Source organism: Hirundo rustica, chromosome 1 (genome assembly GCF_015227805.2).
Source record: "Hirundo rustica isolate bHirRus1 chromosome 1, bHirRus1.pri.v3, whole genome shotgun sequence".
Lineage (NCBI taxonomy): Eukaryota > Metazoa > Chordata > Aves > Passeriformes > Hirundinidae > Hirundo > Hirundo rustica.
The window spans coordinates 121,058,385-121,080,611 of record NC_053450.1 but is presented as its reverse complement, the minus strand read 5'-3'; the positions used below and the strand labels follow the sequence as shown (position 1 = coordinate 121,080,611).

Below are 22,227 nucleotides of genomic sequence, written 5' to 3'. Positions count from 1 at the left end.
TTTCATGCTATATTCAGTTTCCATACAATAACTCAGGTACATAGACAATATTCAAACCTTGCCTTATTCATATAAATTGTCTCAGAAGACCTAAATAAACAGAAAAACCATTTCAGTCTGACAGTCGCTGACAGGTCTTGTAAAACTACTATTGACTTGATTCTTATTCATTTGCCGTGGTTATTGACACTGCTGAATAAGTCTTGATGACATTTTACCTTCCCACTATAATTATTTACTCCAGTAGGCATAAAAGTAGGCACTCAATGGGATTGATGTATTAAGGCAGGAGCTTGGTTCATGTTTACAATAGTAGGTATGAGCTTCTCAAAAAATGAGGGTGCAGAGGGGAAACTAATTATTTATTTAATTAATTTAGTTTAAAGAAGTAAAATTAATAATTTTAAGCATAAAGTTCTCACTTCGTAACTTCACCATCCCCCCTTAAAACAGCATCAGAAAACCCTTTCCCAAGAAACAAGAGGAACTGGGCTATCCACTTGCAGTCAAGACACATCAGCTGTAAAGGTAGGTCACCTAGAGCAGACACTGGATTTGCAACACAGTAAACCACTGCTTCTTGTTCCACAGAAACCAGGACATATCCCTGCAGCAGCTAAAGCACAAAAGGAAACACTGGGGGAAAGACAACACGATCCACCAAAAAAACCTCACTGGTCACTAAATCTCTAGAAACAGGAGCTTGGATGATGACAGGATTTTAAAAGCAGGCAAAAATTCCAACATCCCTGTCCCTTCTCCTGCATCCCACAGACCTGGCAAATCCCTCCAGCATAGCAGTCTGTTCCACTGAGCACTGTGCCAAACTAGGCAATGACAAAGAAAATAGACATCAGGTACTCCTGTGATTCTGCTTGCCACTAACTCTGTCTTCAGAATTCCTGAAATGTCCAGCCTCAGCTGGACTAACATTTTTCTTTGAGTATGAATGCTAGAACCAAGAAGAATACTGACATATTTGGTGGCAAAGGCTGAGAGTGAGCGGTGTCAGGCACCACTGATTTGCTAGAATTCAAGCCCTGAAAGTGGCATAACTGGCATCTTGCCCTGCGACAGTAAATTCCCATTAGAAAATATAAAACTAAAAAAGAGAGACCTCACACACAAGAGACAAAGCCAACGACTTCAACGAAAATTGAGCAGGCTGGGAACTAATGATGCTTCTTTTATTTCACTTACAGTATCAAGAAGAGAATCATATCAAGGGAGTTCTAAGAATAGCACAAGGCACAAATGTATCTACCAGCCTAGCTAGGGCATGCAGATAAGTTGGAGGTATTCCAAAACCAGACACGGACAGTCATGAGCACAAGAGATTTCTTCTTTCATTAATGAAAAGAAACTATTGTGCAGTTCCTACTGTACTAAGGCTGCAGAAGCCTAATTCCTAGCACTGTCAGTCAGGTCATTATGAAATATCAATGAAATCACATAGGCTTCAGCCCTGGATAACAAAGGCAATAGCCAGGGAATGCTTTAGAAAGAAATGATCTTTGAAAAGGGGCATTAAGATTCCAGATTACAAAAGAGATCCCACCCCAACCCCCTTCCCTGCCATCAGATCCGGGCTCAAACTTGGCATTAACTCTTTGCTTCACTACTTCAAGCACTGCCATACCACAGCACATATCTGAAAAGAGGTAAAATATCTCCATGATTGCAGCAACTCAGTAAGTTGCACCATGGCTGCTTTTTTAACCCCTTCCAAAAGAGGGATGCAAAAAACGTGCTGAGGCAGTCTCACAGCCGGCTGTCTCCCTGGCCATCGAGACAGTGAGACTGACAGCCTGGCTAGAAATGTATAGACAAGCTGATTCCATAGGTGACATGGGCTGCCTGGGCTTTCCCACCATAGCAAAGTGGAAACCTGGAAAACTAAAAGAGCTGTTCAAGGAAGCCCCTCAGACTATCTAAAGCAGATGTGCCCAGCAATGAGCTTTACAGACAATTCTGCTGCTTATTTACAGAAACAAATTTAGTAGAGCTCAAAGAAGTGGGAATAACCCCTCCTTGGAAAGAGAAACATGCAAGCGGTAGTACACAATACAAAAGAAGTGATTAGACAATGCTATCACCACTGCTTGTTTACACAGTAAGCAGAATTAATAGAGTGGAAGACATCTGGCTGACTTTACCACACCCATTAAATGTGGCCATGACATCTCCTACAGCAGCAAAACTTGTGCCACAGTGAAGGGGACAGCCATTCACCAGGATAAATCCAGCCTGGCTGCCTCTCAGGTAGTCAGCCCCAATTCTAGGGGTCCCATGGTCAAACCAGAACAGTGAGCAGAAGTCTCTCCAGCAGCAGGAGGAACCCTCAGGTAGCCAGCTCTCAGAAACACACACTGTGTGGTTCAGAAACACATACTGTATTTGTATCCTCACTCTGTAGACAAATATAAAAGTATTTACGAACTGTACAAATAGAGAAAAAAGCCATTTTATGCCACAGTAGTCTCTTTCTTCTTCATATTAAGAACAGTTTTCTTCTCTTTTTACGACGACTCTGGTGCACTTTACATATGCTTTGTAATTGCATAGTGTTCCCAGCTGTTTGTATTCATTGATACCAATAACTATAAAAATATGAATCTTATCTCTAGCAGTGTGTAAGGAAGTACATAAGATTTTATTCTAGGGGGAAAAAAATAATTAGAGAAGCCAGAAAAAGCAAAACTATCTTCACCCTTTGACTGACTCTAACCTGCTCTATCAAGCCACCACAGAGCCTCAGGCATGTGAGCTGTTGTATGGAAAAGTGCTCTGCAAAATGAAATTTAGATATCTTTAAACAAATCAAATCAAATACCACAGAGCGCAGCAAAGCACCCAAGGCTGAGAACACGCTCTGGAGACACTATATGTCAGAGTAGATTTAGCACCCAAGAATTCACCTCTTGTTTTTCAAGATACAAATTTAGCAGTCTCCCGGGTGACAAGCAAAAGTAAAACTGAAATGTGGATGAAGCTTATTAATTTAATGTTTTAAAACAGTAGAAACTGCTTTCAAACAAGCCACAAAGCCCATCACATAGATATCCTTGGAACTCGTGGTGTTTAAAATACTTGCTCACTCATATATTTTGACATAATTAAATGGTTTGGGTCAAGATGGAAGAGTTCTCCGTTTTTTGCCCCACACAATTCTAACACTCTCCCTTCCTCTTCCTGTCTGCGACAATAAAAAAGGAAAATTAAAAAAGATTAAGAGCGAAAAAGAATAGTTCAAGCTAACCAGTTTTGCTCTGGTAGCAGAAGAGAAAAATAAGCAGCACTCCTACAGTAAAAGCAGGCTTTGAGAGGGCAGAAACAGCCAAGAGATTACATCTTCCACCTCTGAACTGCTGCTGGGATGTGCGCTGTGCTACAGAGCAAAGTCAAACGCATTAGCTTAAAGGCCAGTGGCCTGCAATGGAGCAGAAGAGAGAAAACGCTCACGCTAGCCAAGCAATAGACTGCTGCAGGCAGCAAGCAGTTTCTTTTCCTAGCTGCTGTCTGCCTGCACAGTGCCTCTGCCTCACCTGCGAGCAAAGGCTCGGGGTGAGCCTTTGAGCCATCCGTCCGTCCGTCCGTCTGTGCGTGCAGGAGCCGGGCTGCGACCTGCCGGCGCCCGGAGAGGCGAGAATGCAGCCTCCTAAACCACCTCTGAGCTGCAAGCCTTCAAACTGCAACCTCAGTGAGCTACAGAGAGTAAGCAACACGCTCCACCAGAGGCACGAACACTGCTGTTTCATCAAGGTTTCCTGCCAGGCACCCCTCTCCCATGGAAGCGTCATTGGGGGCGCCCAGGTCTACATCCACACCTGCAGCAACGTGAACTGTGAGCTAGCACGGCCAGTCTGAGCTGGAGGCTTCCCAAAGAGCAAATTCTCAGCACATCCTGCTGCTGGTTGACTTCTGGTACCGGGTTCTGAGCACCTTGCCCGTGACACAGTGCAGGTAACTCAAAGAGCTGGCAAAAAAGGGAACCAGAGTACCCCAGAACTGAACGGCAGTGCTGGTGTGATGCCTGGTGATTATGTTACAAACACCAGGATTAAGATCATCAGGTGATACAAAGCCAATGTCAATACAGTCAAAATCTGCTTTCCAAGCTTTTTGCTGCCTTGCTACACCAGGCAGGGACCCCTGAGTTTCCTTTAGGTGAGTTTTAGTGTCTGCAGTCCTCAGACCAATGTACAGAAGAAATCTTATTGCTCCTCTGAAAACTCAGAGCAAGGGGAGGTACAATGATATCCATAAAAATAAATAAATAAATAGACAGATAAATAAATAAATAAATAACCACAGAGGGAAAAAAAAAAAAGAATAACTAAGGCATAACTATGACATGATGTTTTAGAGAACAAAAAAATTCCTCCTACCCCACAGAGGGCGGGCTTTTAGCCCAGATCTGTGTTTAATACCAATACACTAGAAAAATTTTGCACATTCCACAGTTTTATAGACTTCTTTGCTAGCCTACCTTTTTTATTTTCCTCTTTCCATCCCTCCATAAGAAGCTGCATGCTGTTAAGATAAAAGAGCTTTTACAGCTCCGTAGTGAAGAAAGAAACCACGACTATTTTGATATCATCAATATAAGGTCAAATCAGAGGAAAGGAGGGTGGATCTAAAAGGAAAAAAAAAATCCACATGGGAAATTCATCCACAAAAAAGTCATTCAGGCAAGACTTCTTCAGGAGAAGGAAAACCACAGGAAACAGTAGGTTAATAGAGAATAAAAGAAATCTAGTGAGTAAAATCTACCTTAAAAACAAGACAGAGGGGCTTGATTTTAAAAAGCATGACAAGAATCCTCATTAACATAAGACAAATTCTGCAAATCCACATCTGGGGGAAAAAAAGACACACTTTTAGTAGAGGAATTCAAAAAAGGACTTTATTTATGCTTATGGGAGCAGTAGTTCACCTGCATACACAAATTCATTAGGCTGATCACTACAACAAGGAAAAGAGCTGACCAGCATCTGCCCCCGCAAAATTGCAAGGCAAGGGAAGAACAAACTTTTGAGAAAAAGTTTCACACACATACACAGAAGTGACCTTTAATGAAAAGCTCCATTGTTCAGGGTCTTGGGAACCTGCTGACATGGAGGGAAGGAATTATGTTGATGAGCTAGCTGCAGGGTTACTTGTCTGGTAGATTGAGCCACAGAGATCAGGCTGAAAATGACTTGCAGTATTCACTGAGTGCCCCGAGGCCCTGCCACAAGCTAACTGACAGCTGTACAGCACAGCCTGCCCAATTCCTTCATGGCAACAACCTCACTAACTAACTGACAGCTGTACAGCACAGCCTGCCCAATTCCTTCATGGCAACAACCTCACTAACAAACTAACTGACAGCTGTACAGCACAGCCTGCCCAATTCCTTCATGGCAACAACCTCACTAACAAACTAACTGAGAGCTGTACAGCACAGCCTGCCCAATTCCTTCACGGCAACAACCTCACTAACAAACTAACTGAGAGCTGTACAGCACAGCCTGCCCAATTCCTTCATGGCAACAACCTCACAAACTAACTGACAGCTGCACAGCACAGCCTGCCCAATTCCTTCATGGCAACAACCTCACTAACAGACTAACTGACAGCTGTACAGCACAGCCTGCCCAATTCCTTCATGGCAACAACCTCACAAACTAACTGAGAGCTGTACAGCACAGCCTGCCCAATTCCTTCATGGCAACAACCTCACAAACTAACTGAGAGCTGTACAGCACAGCCTGACCAATTCCTTCACAGCAACAACCTCACAAACAAACTAACTGAGAGCTGTACAGCACAGCCTGCCCAATTCCTTCATGGCAACAACCTCACTAACTAACTAACTGATAGCTGTACAGCACAGCCCGCCCAATTCTTTATGGCAACAACCTCACAAACTAACTGATAGCTGTACAGCACAGCCTGCCCAATTCCTTCATGGCAACAACCTCACTGAATTACTGGGCCACTCTTGGTTACACTGGGCATTACCACAGCTGCAAACAGGAGCAGCACAGAACAGAAATGGGAAATAAATAGGATTCAAACGCCCTGACAGAGTTCTGTAGAACAACCCACGTCATCGCCACCTCTTAAGAGAAATTCGGAACACGAGTGACAGGCACAAACAGGTAATCACAATTTGATACACACTGAACCACATTATGGGCAAAAAATAGAACACAATGAAAACCAAGTCCACCATCCTCGTCCAGTGAAGGTAAAGAAACCAAAGCAAATAAACAATATGGAACAGACAGAAAAGCTGCTAATTTGGAAAAAAAGAAACCCAAAACATTAGGTTGGATGAGAAGAAAAAATCTAGTCAGAGGCAAAAAGGATTATAGACTTAGAAAAACTGTAGTGTGAAATCAATCAGCCACATTTTTCCATCTGTAAATATCGTATATTTAGTTTCTCAGAGCTGTTTAGTTAGTTTCACAAAGTGCAAGGGAAGGGATGCTGTAGTAAAAAAGAAAATCTACACCAACAATAACTGATGTGTTGGCAGCTTTCATGGGTTTTAAAGAACGAAGTATTAACCCTGAGTATGTCAAGGCTACATACAGAGGCTTTGACACTCCTCTCCACTCCCCCATCAGTTAATTACCTCTGACAAGTTTGCTTAAAAGGTAGATAGTGTCACATGCCTGCTATTTAACAAGGTGAAGCAGATGAATTCAAACCTTTCCTTAAAGCTTTTCTTGACTCGGAGGCACCATTCACTACCAATACACTACCAGACCGCCCTTACACCTACCAAAACAATTAAAACCAGCTTACTCTACTCAAAAGATGCATGAGTAAAAAAAAAGGAAAAGTACATTAACAATACTTAGTGCTGAGCATGATGAAGATGCAGTGATAAGCAATTACTTGCACTACTCTGGGAAAACGATGATGTTTTTACCCTGTGCTAGGAGGAAACAGGAAGAATTTTGGCAAAAATCTGGAGCCTGTATGTTGCTGTACACAACTTTGCTTGGAAAACCTCAGGCTAGCTAATGAAGAAATTATGTAGTAGCACAGACCAGCAGAAGCTGAAATATTCATTAATTAAGACTTAAGCCCCTACTTTAGGAAAAAAAAAAAAGTCCCACTCCAGTCTGTAATCTAAAAAAGTGCATCTTCACCACATAGCAACAAACTTTACCTTGATTTAAAAAATAAATCCAGCATTTAAGCAGAATGCTTGCAGATCCTTGTTGGCAGACTAAATCTACAAACTGTGTTGTGCTATGAAAAGAAATTATGCCTCCTGCTTCTCAAAGGTCTGGCAAAAGACTTGAGTTTATGACTGAAGTCTAAAAAAAGGCATTACAGGGCAAAGAGACCAAAAGAATCAAGAACTCTTACAGTAAGTTCCTACAAATTATTCTCCATTAAGGGTTCAAAACAGAGAAGCTTTCCAAAGTCCTTCTTCCCCAATAACAGAACTTCTTTTTTCTCATTTCCACTTATGAAGAAGTGTTTTAAAACAAACTGTTCTGAAGCTTTCTTCTTGTCTTATTGTCACACTTGTGTTACACACGCCAGCACATGTCTACAAGGTGCTTCAGCACTTAAATGCACAAAACCCCTCCTGGGGGAGGGGATTTCTTTATATCCAAAATTAAACCATTTAATAATGCATAAGTTGTACTAGATGTTGGCAGCAAAAAGAATTAAGAGAATATTAACTGTTAGAAAGAAGAGCACCAAACCCTCTGGAATCTGGAACTAACCCCATTTGAAACAGAAAATTGCAACTGGCACTGGCCTTTGGGTATCTTCTGGGTAAGTGATGACTAGATCCATAAAGAATCTGTTTGGATGAGAGGCATCAGCCTGGTGCAGAACACCTCCTGTCCTCAGCCTTCTGCACAGCCACAGGGGCAGGAGGAAGCTGAATGCAGGGAACCTCACAGGTTCTGCTTTCCCAGCTGCCAGTCAGAGCAAGAATCTGTGGGCTCTAAAAGCTCCTGGCAATGCATCACTGGGCTCTGTCTCCTCTGATGAAATGACTGCCTTCCCTCCTGGTGCCAGAGTCTTTTCATTCCACCTTCACTTTATGCTTTCTCCTCTTCCAGTCTTCTTGCTCATTTGTCCCTTTGCTTCAGTCTTCCACATCTGCTTCTCCTTTCATTTCTCCTGTCATTAAAACAAGGCTGCAGTAACAGACTACAATCACAATAACCTGCAGCAGGGTCCCTTTCAACCTGCATCCATGGCATCAGAGTCCAGCTTCAGGACTCCACATCCAGCTGGATCCAGAGAAAACCACAGCACTAAAAACTGACCATGATGCAGGTGTCCAGCTGCAGAACATGCAGCCAATGGCACGCACAAGAGTTAGGTCTGGCTTGCAAAGCTTGTGCACTCTCATTCTCCTCCTCTCACATTCCCTTAGAAGAGCGTAAGTTCTCAAGTCCCAGATTTCTGGCTACCTGTTTTTCAACCTGTGTAGCATAGTCAGGCCCCTGAATACTGTCAAACAACCATGAATGAGAATAATTCATTTGGCATGTGACAAACTCCAAAAATTGGCTTCTAGTTCCAGTTAGCCAGGATTTTTTCCCTTAAAAGGAAATCAATTGACTACACGGTGCAGGAATCTGAGACATGAACAGTTGTGCCTGTCTGCCAGAAAAAGTAGAGAACATGGATTTTTTTCCCCAATTAAAAACATTACATTGTGAGCTTCATTTTCAGACTTATTTTAAAATATCTTGTCTTTTTCTCCTCAAGAGATTTGAGCAGCATGAGCAAAGACTCCACAGTCTGATGAGAAAACAAGACAGTAGTCAATTCTTCCAGTAACAGTGATTTCTTATAGTTTGAATGCAATAATTCACCCTTACCTCAACTTTGCTTCCTGGCTCATGCTCTGCAGCAGCAAAGTAGACCACCTCCTGTACTTCATCCCTAGGCCGTGCAGAATTCTTTCCAAATACCACCAGCCCATCCTTAGAACACGGGGGGAAAGCTACAAAACAGTAACTTGGAGGAGCTGCAGCCATCCTAGAAAGGAAAGAAAGCATAAACAAACAAAACTAGTGGGGTTTTTTTTATTATTCATAACTAGATTGCATTAGAGAATCATTCAGTCTGCTGGTACTAACTGTAGCTAAGAGGGAATGCATTCCCTCCGTCAGTTGATTGGTCAATGATAAGGAAAGAACGGGTCAGCTCAAAGGAAGCTTACCTCAATTTAATTCGAAAAATATAACCATTTTCATCATTTTTCACCCAAGCTTTGTGAAGGCATAAATTGAGAAAAAAGGCAGGAGAACTGTGCCTTAATGAGTCTGCTTAGTCCCCACTGAAAGAAGATACCCTGCACTGGAGCTGCTGGGGAACATATGACCTAGATGTATTCTGCTGACTCAGACAAGTGCAGAGACACAGAATAACTTTAAATAATTTACTTCCTCTGCTCACATGCACTATAGCATTCTTAAAAAGGAAAGACAAAACATGTTTGAGGGGTTCCTGAGAGAGGACAATGGTAAAACTGGAAACAAGAACAAAGATACAGCACAATTACATCAAAAATTCAGTCAATTATTTATCTACTCAGATAGGAGAGAGACTGAAGCACTAATTGCACTTTATTTTCTCTGTGGTTTGTCTGCATTGCTGCTCTTACCTGAAGTTAATTGATTGCTGTTCATTTGTTTAGGTAGGGTAATGTGAAATGTTTATAGGATAATTTTAAGTGTTTGCAATGACAATATATTAAGAAAAAATATAAACTGTTTCAGGACTATTGCACTACTGTAGATGATCTTGTGTACATTGCCATTTCTGACATTTTTTTCCAACAATCAGGAAAACTTCTGGCACATATGAACATGCCTACAAAAGAAAAATGTGGTCTGTTTATCACTTGTTAAAAAAGCACTCAATGCAGGTGTCTGAGATTTCTTCATAGTTCTTATCACAGCAATAGAAACTCATCCCCCAACTAAACAAACATGTTCTTATTTGTCTTCCACAATATCCTGAAGAAGTAAAAATACTTGCACGCATTTGCAGTCCTTAGAAACAGCCAGCACATGAGTTTCCCCCACAAATTCATCTGCAAGACAAAGCTGGGCATGGGGGAATGTGCAAACCTGCTTTTTTACCATTAGCTTGCACATACTTCAAACCATCCAAATTTGGCTTTTTCTTTTTTTTTAAGCAGTGACATTTACATATATACTTCTCACAGAATAGCAGATAATAAAACAGAGGAAGAATCCCTTTTGTATAAAGACTGTAACCCATAAAATGGTAATTGCTTGCCCATGAACCATGAACAGGTCACACAGATGTTCAACCTTGCAAAAAAAGGTCAAATAGATTCATGTTAGAAGTGCCCTCTACCAACACAATGCGAGGCAATGAATTGTCCAGGGAACTCACACAATCTTTCCATTTAGGTAAAATTACATTCATCCAGTTGAGCTGAAAATGTATTAGGAAACGAACAAATCCCTTTTCATAAGCCGAGTTTTGACCAGTGGGAAAGGACGAGCTACTTTGAGCTGGAATTGCTTCAGGTGACAAAACACATCTGTCAGAGGACCGTGGGCTGCAGACTGCCTGTTGTGCCTCTAAATCTGGGATGGTTCCACATGAGTAGGACCATCTTCCACACGGACACAATAAAAAGCCCCACATCTGTTGCCACCGATCGCCCGTGAGTCAGAGGATTTGTGGTTTAACTGGAATTTGGATGTATGTAGAGGATTGCCCAACCTTCACGACTAATGAAACCATTCAGTACTTTGCTATGAATTATTCCTGCATTAAGCCTCTGTATTACTGTGTTGGTGATGTCAATGGAACTGCTTTCCAGCACTCTGCCTTCAGGTAGCTCATCTTCTAGTGTGCCAAATTTGTCTTCTGATACATTGCCAGAGGAGCCAAAATCCTGAGTAACTTGCAGACTTACTGAGGATCTCACTATTGAAAAAAAGTATTTTCTTTATTCTGAACACTAAGCAGATTTATTTGAAATACAAGGCACAGCTGAAAAACATTAGGCTCTTTGATGCCTAAGTCATTAGGCTCTTTGATGCCTAGCAAGAAAGATTAAAATTATATACAATACTAATTTTTATTAAATTAATACCTTAACATATTGGCAGATAGGCTTAAAAAGATGGAAAATGTTTTAGTACTCTGTTGCTGAAAATACATGAAGGTATTCAAGGCAGACATTTACATACCTACAGTCTGAGTAGACAGGGAAAAGAATTAAAAGCTTGTAGCTATCTCATGCTCTTCAGAATGCTGAAACCTCCCTGAAATAGTCTCAACTGTATATGTGAGTTATATATATATATTTTTTCCCCTTAAATATACCAACAGTTACTGAGCCTAAAACAAATTGCCATTTTGGTGATGCCTTTTAAGCACGAAAGTATGAGTAAGCTCCTCTATAACTAGAGTTCCCTTCAATATGCAGTATATTTCATAAGTATGAGCAACCCAGTAACTGGAGGTCATTTCAACACAGTGTATTTCATACAGACAAATATATAACAGTCAAGCACTATGTCAAATGTTTTAACCTTATCCTGAAAACACGACTGCCAATGGAGGAGTTTGCACTAGGATCTCAGACTACATTTTAGAGAAGCAAGCCATCTAGCAGTCTACTGCCGTTTAAATCTACTCAGTTTGCTAGGTTACACTTTTTCCCTGAACCTCATTTGGTTCATTTTGAATATTACAACTTAATTTGGTTCATTTTGAATATGACAGCCTCATTGGGTCTGTTTTGAATATGACAAGGATGGCGATTTCTCAGATATACCCACAGGGTCTATTTGTTCACAACTCCATTGTACTTTATCTTCCTCCCTCCATCGCGTAGCTAAAACAGCCTGTTAGCAGCCACCTATCTAAGCAGGACATTTCTACTTGCCTACTTCATGTTCTTCTTTTCTTTATTCAGATTCAGGTTGTCCTCATGCTCATTTTCACATATTTGCCACCTCTTCGCCCTCTTTACACACCTCAATACTGAACAAATACAATACTTTCATCCACAGGAGGAAAACAACACTCCTTCATGTACCTCTGATAAATCAGCCTGACTTACAAAACCACCTACTGTTACAATTCCTACACTTTTTTTTTTCCACAGACAGTTTGCTCCTCCAGTGAAAGGTCATCCTGAAAACCTTAGAAAACACAGGGAATGACTGCAAATAGATCTCAAAGAACAGCTTGCTGCCCATTCCCACAGTTCTTTACCACAGAGCATGTTAAGCATACTGGCCTGATTTTCTCAGCAGACCATACCTCAGAGCTACATTCTGGTGTAGACAGAGGTGAACCTATACCATATGTCTCGACTGCAAACCATTGCACTCCTAGATGGGCCCCTGCAAGTCCAGAGAAATGGGGACTGTACAGACCACACAGGCTATTATCCAATATCACTCTGCATTTGGAAGCCCTGGAAATGGACAGAGCTGTACATTTTGCTATGCCACTCTATAAAACTGCTGCAGTTGCAGAGAGTTAAGCAGCATCATGCTTGGTTGACCTCGAATCACTGTGGGCGCAAAGGTTGAAAAAAGAGTTCTGAGCAGCAGTCACAAGCTAATATACTCTGCTTGCTATATTTCTATTTGACAAAAACATGCTACAGCAGGGATGTGATATTCCACCTGGTCATGGTTTTTTTTCCAGTGTCCTGTGTTCTGACACTACAAAGAAGACTTACTTTACAAGTTCCTTTATTAAGATCTTTTCTCACTGTGATAAGTCCCATTTAACACCTGACAAGCCAAATTAATTGTATAAATATATCACCACTGCTGTCAGTGCTAAAACAGACAGTACTGAGTTCATAAGTATTTTAATGCAGAAAGAAAAGAGTAACAACCCTTGGGCAATCATAGAACCAAAATGGTTGGAAAATACTTCCATGATCATCGAGTCCAACCTTCGAGCAAACACCACCACATCAACTAAATCACAGCACCAAGTGCCATATCCAGGGGTTTCTCAAACACCTCCAGGGATGGTGACTCCAGCCCCTCCCTGGGCAGCCTGTCCAATGCTCACCAAGCCTTTCAGTGAAGAAATTTCTCCTAATGTCCAACCTGAGCCTCCTCTGGTGCAGCTCTAGGCCATGTCCTCTTGCCCTGTCGCTGGCTGCCTGGAGAACAGGCTGATTCCTACCTGGCTACACCCTCCTTCCAGGCAGTTGTAGGGAGCAATAAGGTCTCCCCTGAGCCTCCTTTTCTCCAGGCTGAACACCCCCAGCCCCCTCAGCTGCTCCTCACAGGACTCACAGCTTCATTGTTCTTCTCTGGACAAATGTCTGGCTCCAAATATCACAGTGGGAAACAACAAGGCTTTATAAACATGTCTGAACATCGCTATGCTCCTGAAACAGGGTGAACATGGGTGTGTTATTGCCTAGCACCACCTCAAGAAAACTAACCCATAAATCTTGAGAAACATAAAACACTAACTTCCAGGTTGAAAATATCAAAACCTGAAACATTTCACTCTGGAGTATTTTCCGTTTCACAACATGAGGATCTTACAAATGCTGACACATATTAAAAAAGCTCACAAATTCCAAATAGAACAACTTACACTATTAAATATCTATCCACAATCAGAAATTTAAGTTCTCAACACAGAATAAAATTGCTATTAAATCTGTACATAAAAGTTGTGACAATCTAATGGAAACTTCATTTAGATGTCATTTTTTCACTTACAAAAATAATGAACAGACAAATAACACTGGAAGAGAGATTAAGACGTGGAAGAGAGATTGCAGTATCCCATCCTCCACTTCATGAACATGAGTGTCAGAGGCTGAAGCCACGCTCATAAGAAAATAGACACAGACATAAATAATTCAGAGTGCTTTGGAGCCTTCCTTTCCCCCAGCCCAAGAAAACTGAAGAAGCTATGCATCCACAACAAAGCACTGTCAGCTTAGCATGACAGGGTCCAAACTAAACAAAGGAAGATGTTCATAGTAACTCACTCTAGATTCTTTGGGGTTTTATTCTGTTAATTTTCCAAAATAACACTGTGTTTCTCTGTGCTTTCTCTGAAAGCTGTAATTTGGTACTGCAATAATCTTTTACAAAGCTCAAGAATCTGACTGCTACAATAAAATTACTTCTCAGAAAAACAACTTTATCATCCCACATCAAATAGATGGTGACTTTTAAAGTCAACTAGGTTTTTTTGTTTGCCAAAATAACCTGAAGACATTAAGCACAAAGTAATCACTAGTTTTACAAAACTACAAGTTACGTGAAAACTGGCTCACCACCAGCAGCTTTCAGTTGCTGTCTTATTAAGAAAAAAAATTACCAAAAATAAACATTTATTAAGCAAAATAGTTTTATGAACTATTATGAACTTGAAGCTCTTATTGTAAGTTATTGTTCAAGTAATTCCAAAACTTGTAACAGTACAACTGGATTTGCTCTTTTCTCTGTCTTTTCTGTCAATTGAAAACCAAAGCAATAGGTTTATAATGAAAGTGCAGCACTCACTAAGAAGCAGTGGGTGATAAAAAGGATTGGTGTGAGAAGAAAAGGGTGAAAGTAAGGGTCTGTCTTGAAATTCAACTCATGTTTATTGAGCTAAACCAATATTTGCTCTTCACACTTCTTTTAATCACTGCTCACTTAATGCCCTGCAACTTTTTCTCGGGAAAAGCTAGAGACGCTGCTAACATCACATATAAAAACCCTTTGGGTTTAATACAAGTTTCTGAAATGTTAATTAGTAGTTATTGCTAATCTCAGTTAAGATTTATACCAGATGACAAGGTTCTGAAGGAGCTATTCCTGTGCAGAGCAAGTCCTTTCCCATTTAAGACATTTTAAGTGATGGACGTCTACAAACAGTTCTGCCCCTAACACACAATGCAGAAGTTGTTTTCTACACAATATAGTCTCTTGCTCAAAAATTTAATAATATCTAGTCGTTATCATGTATAAAGTAAAAGGTGCTACAGGAGAAGTCAGCTGCCACCAGTACAGATCCTCTTCACGAGAAACTGAAGCAACGCTCAAGCAGATGCTAAGGATATTAATCTCCAGTGAGACCAAGCAGTCAGCACAGACACCAGAAGAGCATTCACCTCGTGCTGTGATGAGTAGCATTCAGCTGTAAAATTTGCCTCACACTGATTTGACTCAGAAGCTGGCAAAACTTCAGTTGGATCAAGCCAAACCTTCACCTCGCAGCATTAATCGCTGCGTTCATCACTCAGCATCGCTATGCTAGCAAGCACGGATGGAGCGAGGAACAGCACACCTTGCCTTCATCCACCTCAGTGAGCTTGCACAGATGCATCACACAGACTCATCTTTCAAACATTTTCTGTGTTTGTCTCCAAGAGCTTTGTTGGTATAACTATCAAGCTCTCTGAAGCTCAGACATGATCAAAGTGATGGAGACTAAACCTCTCCTAATTCCCAATTTTTCAAGCACACCTGTGATTGTCCCAGACAATCTATTATTAATGCTGGTAATAATCAACATAATGCTTTCAAGACAGCACAGGTGCCCACGAAAACAAGCGTGGTAGTGCTAACACTAGGGTTTCATCTCAGACCTCCAGAACATCAGTTTTATTGATCAGTAGTTTGGTCACAACACCAGTTTTATTGATCATATAGCCTGATCTTTCCACCCTCTTTTCTTTGGTTTCTTCAAATTAAAGCTGGTCTTTAAGAGGTGCTTTAGGTAGCAGAAATATAGAGGCTGCTAAACTCTTTGCAGCTAAGTTTGGACCACATTCTGGTGGTGACAGCATTTTCTTTAATATTAATCTTACAAAAGAGATTTGAGCTGCTTTTAAGGTCCAGAGAGCACATTAAACCTTTTATGAAGACATATAATGTGGTTTTGTGTATTAAAGGATGACTATTCCCCACTATATTTTGTGCTTTTATAAAACAGAAACCCAGCTGTGCTAATACTGCTGAACTATTTCAGTAACATTTAAAGATTTCAATAAATGTGTTTCCATTGCAACCAGAAAGAGTGATCTAATCTGCAAGAAACATTTACAATAAAAAACAGAGAGGCATTATACGAACAAGGGTCCTCAGATTTGGATCAAGGCTGTCTCATTAGGAAAGGAAGAATATATGGAATGGGCCATGCATCATTTATTCTCAGCTCTTCCATATTTTTAATGGGGTGGCAAAAGAAAGGTCAGTTACAATTGTGAAAACTTTGTCCAGGGTTTAGTTGTTGGTTTTCAACCTCTATTTTAACTTTCAAACTAAGATGCTTCTTGTGCCTGAGACAAGCTTGTATTTCCATATACAAATCAAGCCAGCATCTTATACACGTAGAGACATGTGATCTCTGCACCCTACAGAAAAGCAGTGCTTCCAAAAACAGAAATGAAAAGCAAAATTCATTCAGCTGCAGGCACAGAACAAAGACAGCAAACTGAAAGGCACAATAATAATATTGTTCCCATCTAAGGAAACACTGAAAGGTTATTTTTTATTTTAATTGAAAATTTGGACCGTTTTAACGCATGACTTATCAGAACAGAGGAAGGTCGCATGAATTAAGAAATTAGAAAGCAGAGACTGTTCCTGAATATAAAGCAGAAAACCACACCAGATCCCTGTGTCCCTATGGTTTGGACATTTCATTAACAGACCTAAGTCAAATTGTTTGACTCTTTCCTAACTACTAATGGATGATGACGGCAATTTACCGCTGGCAGGTGCGACATCCAGCTGTGATTGTTTCTGTCCCTCCAAGCTGTGCCTGATGAGATATCCAACAGGAGTTTAATCAGCAGTTGAAATTTAGCAAGCCATGCTCAACACTTTTTTTTTTTCACATTGACTACATGCTGAAAATTTCTCAAGAATTTATTCAAAATGGGCAACATCTCCGACTTTGAGCCAGGGATTCAGAATGGCCTTTTTCTCCAGTAAATTTACTTTTTTTTTTTGAATTATGAGAAATAGCAGTTCCCTACACAGGCATAAAATCAAGTTGCACTTCAAAGCTTTACTAAGCTGTATGCTCCCTTCAGTCATTTAACTGAACAAATGCATAATAGGCCCGGAAGGAATTGAAAATATTTCTCTTGCTGGCTGTGGGAAAGTCTGGAATATTCCTGGCAACAGCTGCCAGATTGCTTTAGACTGTCTAAAAAAAAAATCAGGTAGTGGCCATCAAATGAGCATTCTAAAACTCTTCAGCACTTTAAGTCCTAACAAATGGTGAGATTTCAGCTGTTATAAAAGTTCACAATCCCTTGATGAACCAGTTCTATTTTAATTCTGTAATACACCCTTGTCCAAAGTACATCCTTGCTTTCAAAGCAGGCATCTTTCAAAATAAGACAGATCTTATTTTTTGCCCCACATAATCTGAATTATGTTAATGAAAACATAGTTCTATTTAAAAACAAATCAGGGTCAGTCATCCAGAAGACAACAGATTTCAGACTCATTTCCATCACAGGCTGCACATACAAGGAAAATTCATTATTTATACAGACTTTTCAGTGACTGGGTGTCGGTGGTCTTAATTAAGTCTCCAAGCAGTCACAGTACTCTCTCCCTTTTGTGGCTCTTATCCCAGCCTGCAGTTTAAGGTCATATTTGTAACGCTCTCCATTTTGTAGGGAAGCGCCAGATTTCTTGCTTCTGTCGCTGGGGCAGAGACCCTCGTTAGGGGCTGCTGGCATCTAAAGCACCTTCGTACAACACCCAAGTTCGTAATAAAGAGGAGCTGCTAACTGCTGCATAACTCCTGGCCGCGCAGCCTTTGCTCTTTGCAAAGCGGCAGCACGAGCGCGTTTGGCGGCTCCGCCGCGCCCCCGTCCCCGCGCAGCTCCTCACGCAGCCGGTTAATGCGCGCCGACTGCTCAGCGTTTCAAACTAGCAACAGTGTTACGTTAACGAGGCGCAAAAGAAAAAGATACAAAGCAGCCTGCTGGAAGTCTCCCTCCAGTTTTTAATGTACCCTAAAAACCAGAAAGCGTCGCAACGCTACCCATGAGAGTTTGCAAGTGTTAGAGTGTAACGCAGCACGCTGTCAGAAACCAGGCATTTAGGGACTTCACAGAGAGGCAGGTCTGGGTAGCAATTCTGTTTCTCAAGCTGCTGAATTTACGGCAAAGAGAAAAATACACTATGGGGACAATGTCCATCTTCACGACTCTTCAAGTTCATAATAAAGAAATTCTTACTAGATGCTTCGAAGCCCTAAGCAAACTTTCCAACATGCAAGCTGCGTAAAGCATCCACAGTTGATGACTTCTGAAGGAGAGGAGGGAGAGCCAAATTCAGCAGCCTTTCCCAAAGATACCAGCCTTGGCACAAGTAAATAAATGGAGGTTAAATCATGCCATACTTTACCAGGGGAAAAAAAAAAAAAAAAAAAAAAGTTACAAATGTCTTTCAAAACTGGAAGCGGCCTTTAAAAATATCAAGCTCTGCATCAAAGCATCAAAAATACTTTTCTGGGGAGGACAAAACTGACTGATACCAGTAAAGGATTTTCATCCACCACATTTGCTTCAATACACTACCTGCCTTTCTAGACTGTTTATGTAAGCTCTGGGACATAAGCTACTTGGAAAAGTCCACAGCATTATAAATGATTTAAGTTAATTTCAGTGTTGGTTCACCTCAAAAAGCTGAAGGTTCTGTATTCACAGAGACCTACTTCCTAAGTAGAATATGACCGAAGGGTTTTCAAGATTTTGTTTTGCCTGGCTCAAAAATTTAGTGCACATATTATGAACAAAACAGCAGGTTTGGAGGTGCCTTAAATCACTAATTCTAAAACAGCTCTTAGAGCAATAGCTAAAACTGCAGTAGCCTATAACCAAATGAGCCAGTCACTCCACTTCTCACAAGTTTGTGCATTTATTACCTTTTAAACTAGTCAGCACAGACACTTTTGCATCACAAAATTTACCAAGTTTACTGCAGCACAATCATTTCTCTTGGTTTATTAAAGTTTCATATCTTACAGGTACCGATGGCTTTTCTCAGCTGTGTGACACTTTTTCATAGGGATGGATTTACAAGCATGTGCATTCAGAGGATAAAGGCCCTAAGCTGTCTTCCGTTCGAGAATCTGGTTTAATATGATTTATCCCCCCTTCAACTATCAGTGCTGGAGAATGTTTAAGGCAAATTAATCATAGCCCGTAGCATTATTATAGTAGCATAATTAGAGATGTCAGTTTCGTAGGCTCCTGCAGGAAGGCATATCTGCTCATCAGCGACTTAAACCAGCACATACCTACCCGAGCGTAACAGTATGCTCAGAAAAAGCACATGAAGGCATCTAGGTTTCAAGGTGACCATGTGAAAAGGCACCTTCAAGAAAAAGATGGGGGGAAACAACCTTCGCCGGGTCCTTAAAGAGCAGAAGGAAAAACAGCAGCGACTGGAGAGTGCAGCCGGCGAAGACGAGAGGCCGGAGAGCCTCGCTTCAGACGGGAAGGCAAAGGACAGCATCTGCTGCTGCCAGCTCCCGGCACTGAGTCCTCCCCCACCCCGGACTCCCCCCCGTAGCGCCGGCCCGGGGGAGGCGGCGGCGCAGCCCCGGCCCGGGAGGCCGGCAGAGCGCGCCCGGCGGCGCGGGAGCAGGTGCGCGGAGCCGCCGGGGGACACCGCCCGCACCGACTCCGGGAACGCGGCTCTGCGCCATCCTCCCGCGACATCCCCGCTGGTCCCCTCCCGCGCCATCCCCCACGGCTCCCTCCTTCTTCGCCTCCCTGCGTCCCTCCTTGCCTTCCCTCCCCGTCTACCGCCGGCGCTGGCGGAGCCAGCCCCGCCGGGAAGGTCGCTGCCCGCAGACCCCGACACTTTCCCCCGCGCCGAGAAGTAACGCACCAGCCCGGCCGCGCCGCTCCGAGGAGGAAGGGGAAGCGGACGGGGAGATGATGGAGGGGAGGTGATGGAGGGGAGGTGATGGAGGGGAGCTGCCGCCCTGCCCTGCCCTGCCCCGCGGCGCTGCCGGCACCGCTCCCGTACCTGCGCGCCGCTCCCGCTCCTCCCGCTCCGCTCGGCCCCGCGGCGCCCGGCCCCGCCCCCTGCGCGCGCAGCCGCCGCACGCCCCGCGCCAGAGCCCCCCGGCGGCGGAGGGCGCGGCCCCGGCCCCGCCCCCGACCGCGCTGCGGCCGCTCCCGCACCGGGGGTGATCGGGAACCGCCCGTGCCAAGCGCTTGGGGATGACCCTGGGCCAGACGCCCCGCTGGGGCCCCTTCCCAGCGATGCTGCCGAGAGCCAGCTGCATTCGGCGTGTCACCATCCCTCGGCCCGTCTCGAGGACCAAGGGCGTGTCGGAAGAGAAGGGGCTTTTTTATTCTGTTTTAGTCTTACGGCTAACTTGTGTTCCTCTATCTCTCACAGAGGGTAAGTACAGGAAGTGAGGCGGGTATTTTAAGATGTGGCTTCTGCCTCATTAACCAGTCAAACCACAGCATAAAGTTCTCCAAACTTTGCAAAGCTGAGGAGGCGACCTCATCAGGAGAAGCGTTGTTTCCTCAGGGAAGGGGTTGTTAAGGATTGGAATGGGTTGGCCCGGGAGATAACCAAGTCACCATCCCTGGAAGTATTCAAGAAACAGCTGGGCTGGCATTTAGTGCCATGGTCTAGTTGACAAGGTGATCAGTCACATGTTGGGCTAGATGATCTTGGAGATCTTTTCCAGCCTAATTAACTCCGTGATTCTGTGGTCCATGACTGAGGAATTCCCTGCTGCTGCACGTGAAGTGTCACAGTGGGCTGCTACTCCAGCCGCTGAACCTCCAGGGACCTTTCAGCTCTTTGGATCCAGCAGCAGCACCAGGCTCCAAGCAAAGCAGTACCCACTGTCCCTCTGAGGCCCCATTCACAGCGCAGCATCCCTCAGCCATGGCATGTGGAGCAGATGGCCTGCTCTCTTTGCCAAACCTGCCCAAATGGGGCTGTCCTCTGTGCTCCGTCCTCAGCATACAACCTATGCCTCCCTACAGAGGTGAAAATAGTTTAACTGCTGAGTATAATCATGCAGGTCCCTGCATAAATGGTTAAACTGCTCAATATGGTCTAACACATATGGCTACGTGGTGCTGGTACAAGGCAGCACCTTTATGTTTCTATCTCTGCCTTCAAGGAGGAGAAGACCCTTGCTGCACATTCCACCAATTCCTGCCTTAAACCAGACACTTAATGTGCAGAAGAGGCTGCCAAGTATGTTTGATGGGAAATAGGAAGGTTAAAAGGAAGCAGAGGAAAAGGTCAGAGAAGCAAGGATGAGCCAGTAGAGATATTAAAGAGCATTACAAACTAGAGTATTTCACCATGAGAGCAGAAAGAAGCAAGTATGTTAGGCTGATACAGCTGTGTTAGAACAGAAATTTAGTAACCTGGCTAAAGAGAAAACAAAAAGCCATACAGAATCAGCATATGGGACCCTGCATTTAAAAATAATATAGACAGAAAAAATCTGAAACTGTATGCGCCAAAAAGAATTTCCTCTCATGACCACAAACAGCACCCCGGGTCTGTGTCTGTTCAGAAATTGTGGACAAGCTTTGGACACTGTTGATGTCCAACTTAAATGCAGACCAAAAGTTGTAGTTTCATTATATAAGTAAGAGAGAAAGTAGTTTACTGTTCCCAGGCTCAGAGAATGTGAAATACGGTAGCATTGCACCTTTCTGGGGTATGTCAGTAGCCTTTATAGGGGCTACTTAGGCTTTTGATTAAAAAAGCAGGGCTGATCATTACCAATATGGGGCCCTTCATACTCTAAGGGTTTCCATTATATATTTTAAGCAAGACCTTTGTTTTCCTTTGCTATCAGTTTTGCTGTCATCAGAGTTGCTTTTCGAAGCGTTTTACAACAGGAAAAGACTGTATATCTCCTGCTTAAAATATATGATTGAAAGGTGATCTTAATCACTGAAAAGCTGAGGACTGTATACCAATTTAATTGTAACAAGTTTAGTTGAACATAACAACCCAAATTCCTTGCTCTGGAGTTACATCAAGGATGACCTGCGTCACAGGCAGCTTGCTTCTTAGAATCAGACAGCCGATGAAAAGAGCAGGTGCAATTTAGAAATGGGTTTAGATTATATCCTATAACACACCACTTAGATTACCTATATTATGCTCACTTAGATGACTAAGTCTCTTCTCTAATTACACTGGAGGTGATTATGGCTGAGTATAATCTACCTAAGAATTATTAGACTGT

The 22,227-nt window shown here is 42.6% G+C and overlaps 1 protein-coding gene across 6 annotated transcripts in view; it reads right to left on the bottom strand.

Moving 5' to 3' along the window:
- The window catches only part of SCRN1 (secernin 1), a 45,609-nt gene extending 25,542 nt beyond the window's left edge, over positions 1–20,067 (bottom strand). For 4 of the 6 annotated variants that reach the window (XM_040069932.1, XM_040069779.2, XM_040069857.2 and 1 more), the window contains exons 1-2: positions 20,016–20,067; positions 8,856–9,015 (exon numbers count right to left, since the gene is read on the bottom strand). In XM_040069932.1, coding sequence (XP_039925866.1) covers positions 8,856–9,014 — 159 coding nt within the window. In that variant the 5' untranslated portion in view covers position 9,015; positions 20,016–20,067. Of the gene's footprint in view, positions 1–8,855; positions 9,016–19,874 lie in introns of all 6 variants that reach the window. The other 2 variants (XM_040070014.2, XM_040069694.2) reach the window with 2 other exon arrangements.
- Between the last annotated feature and the right edge of the window lie 2,160 nt (positions 20,068–22,227).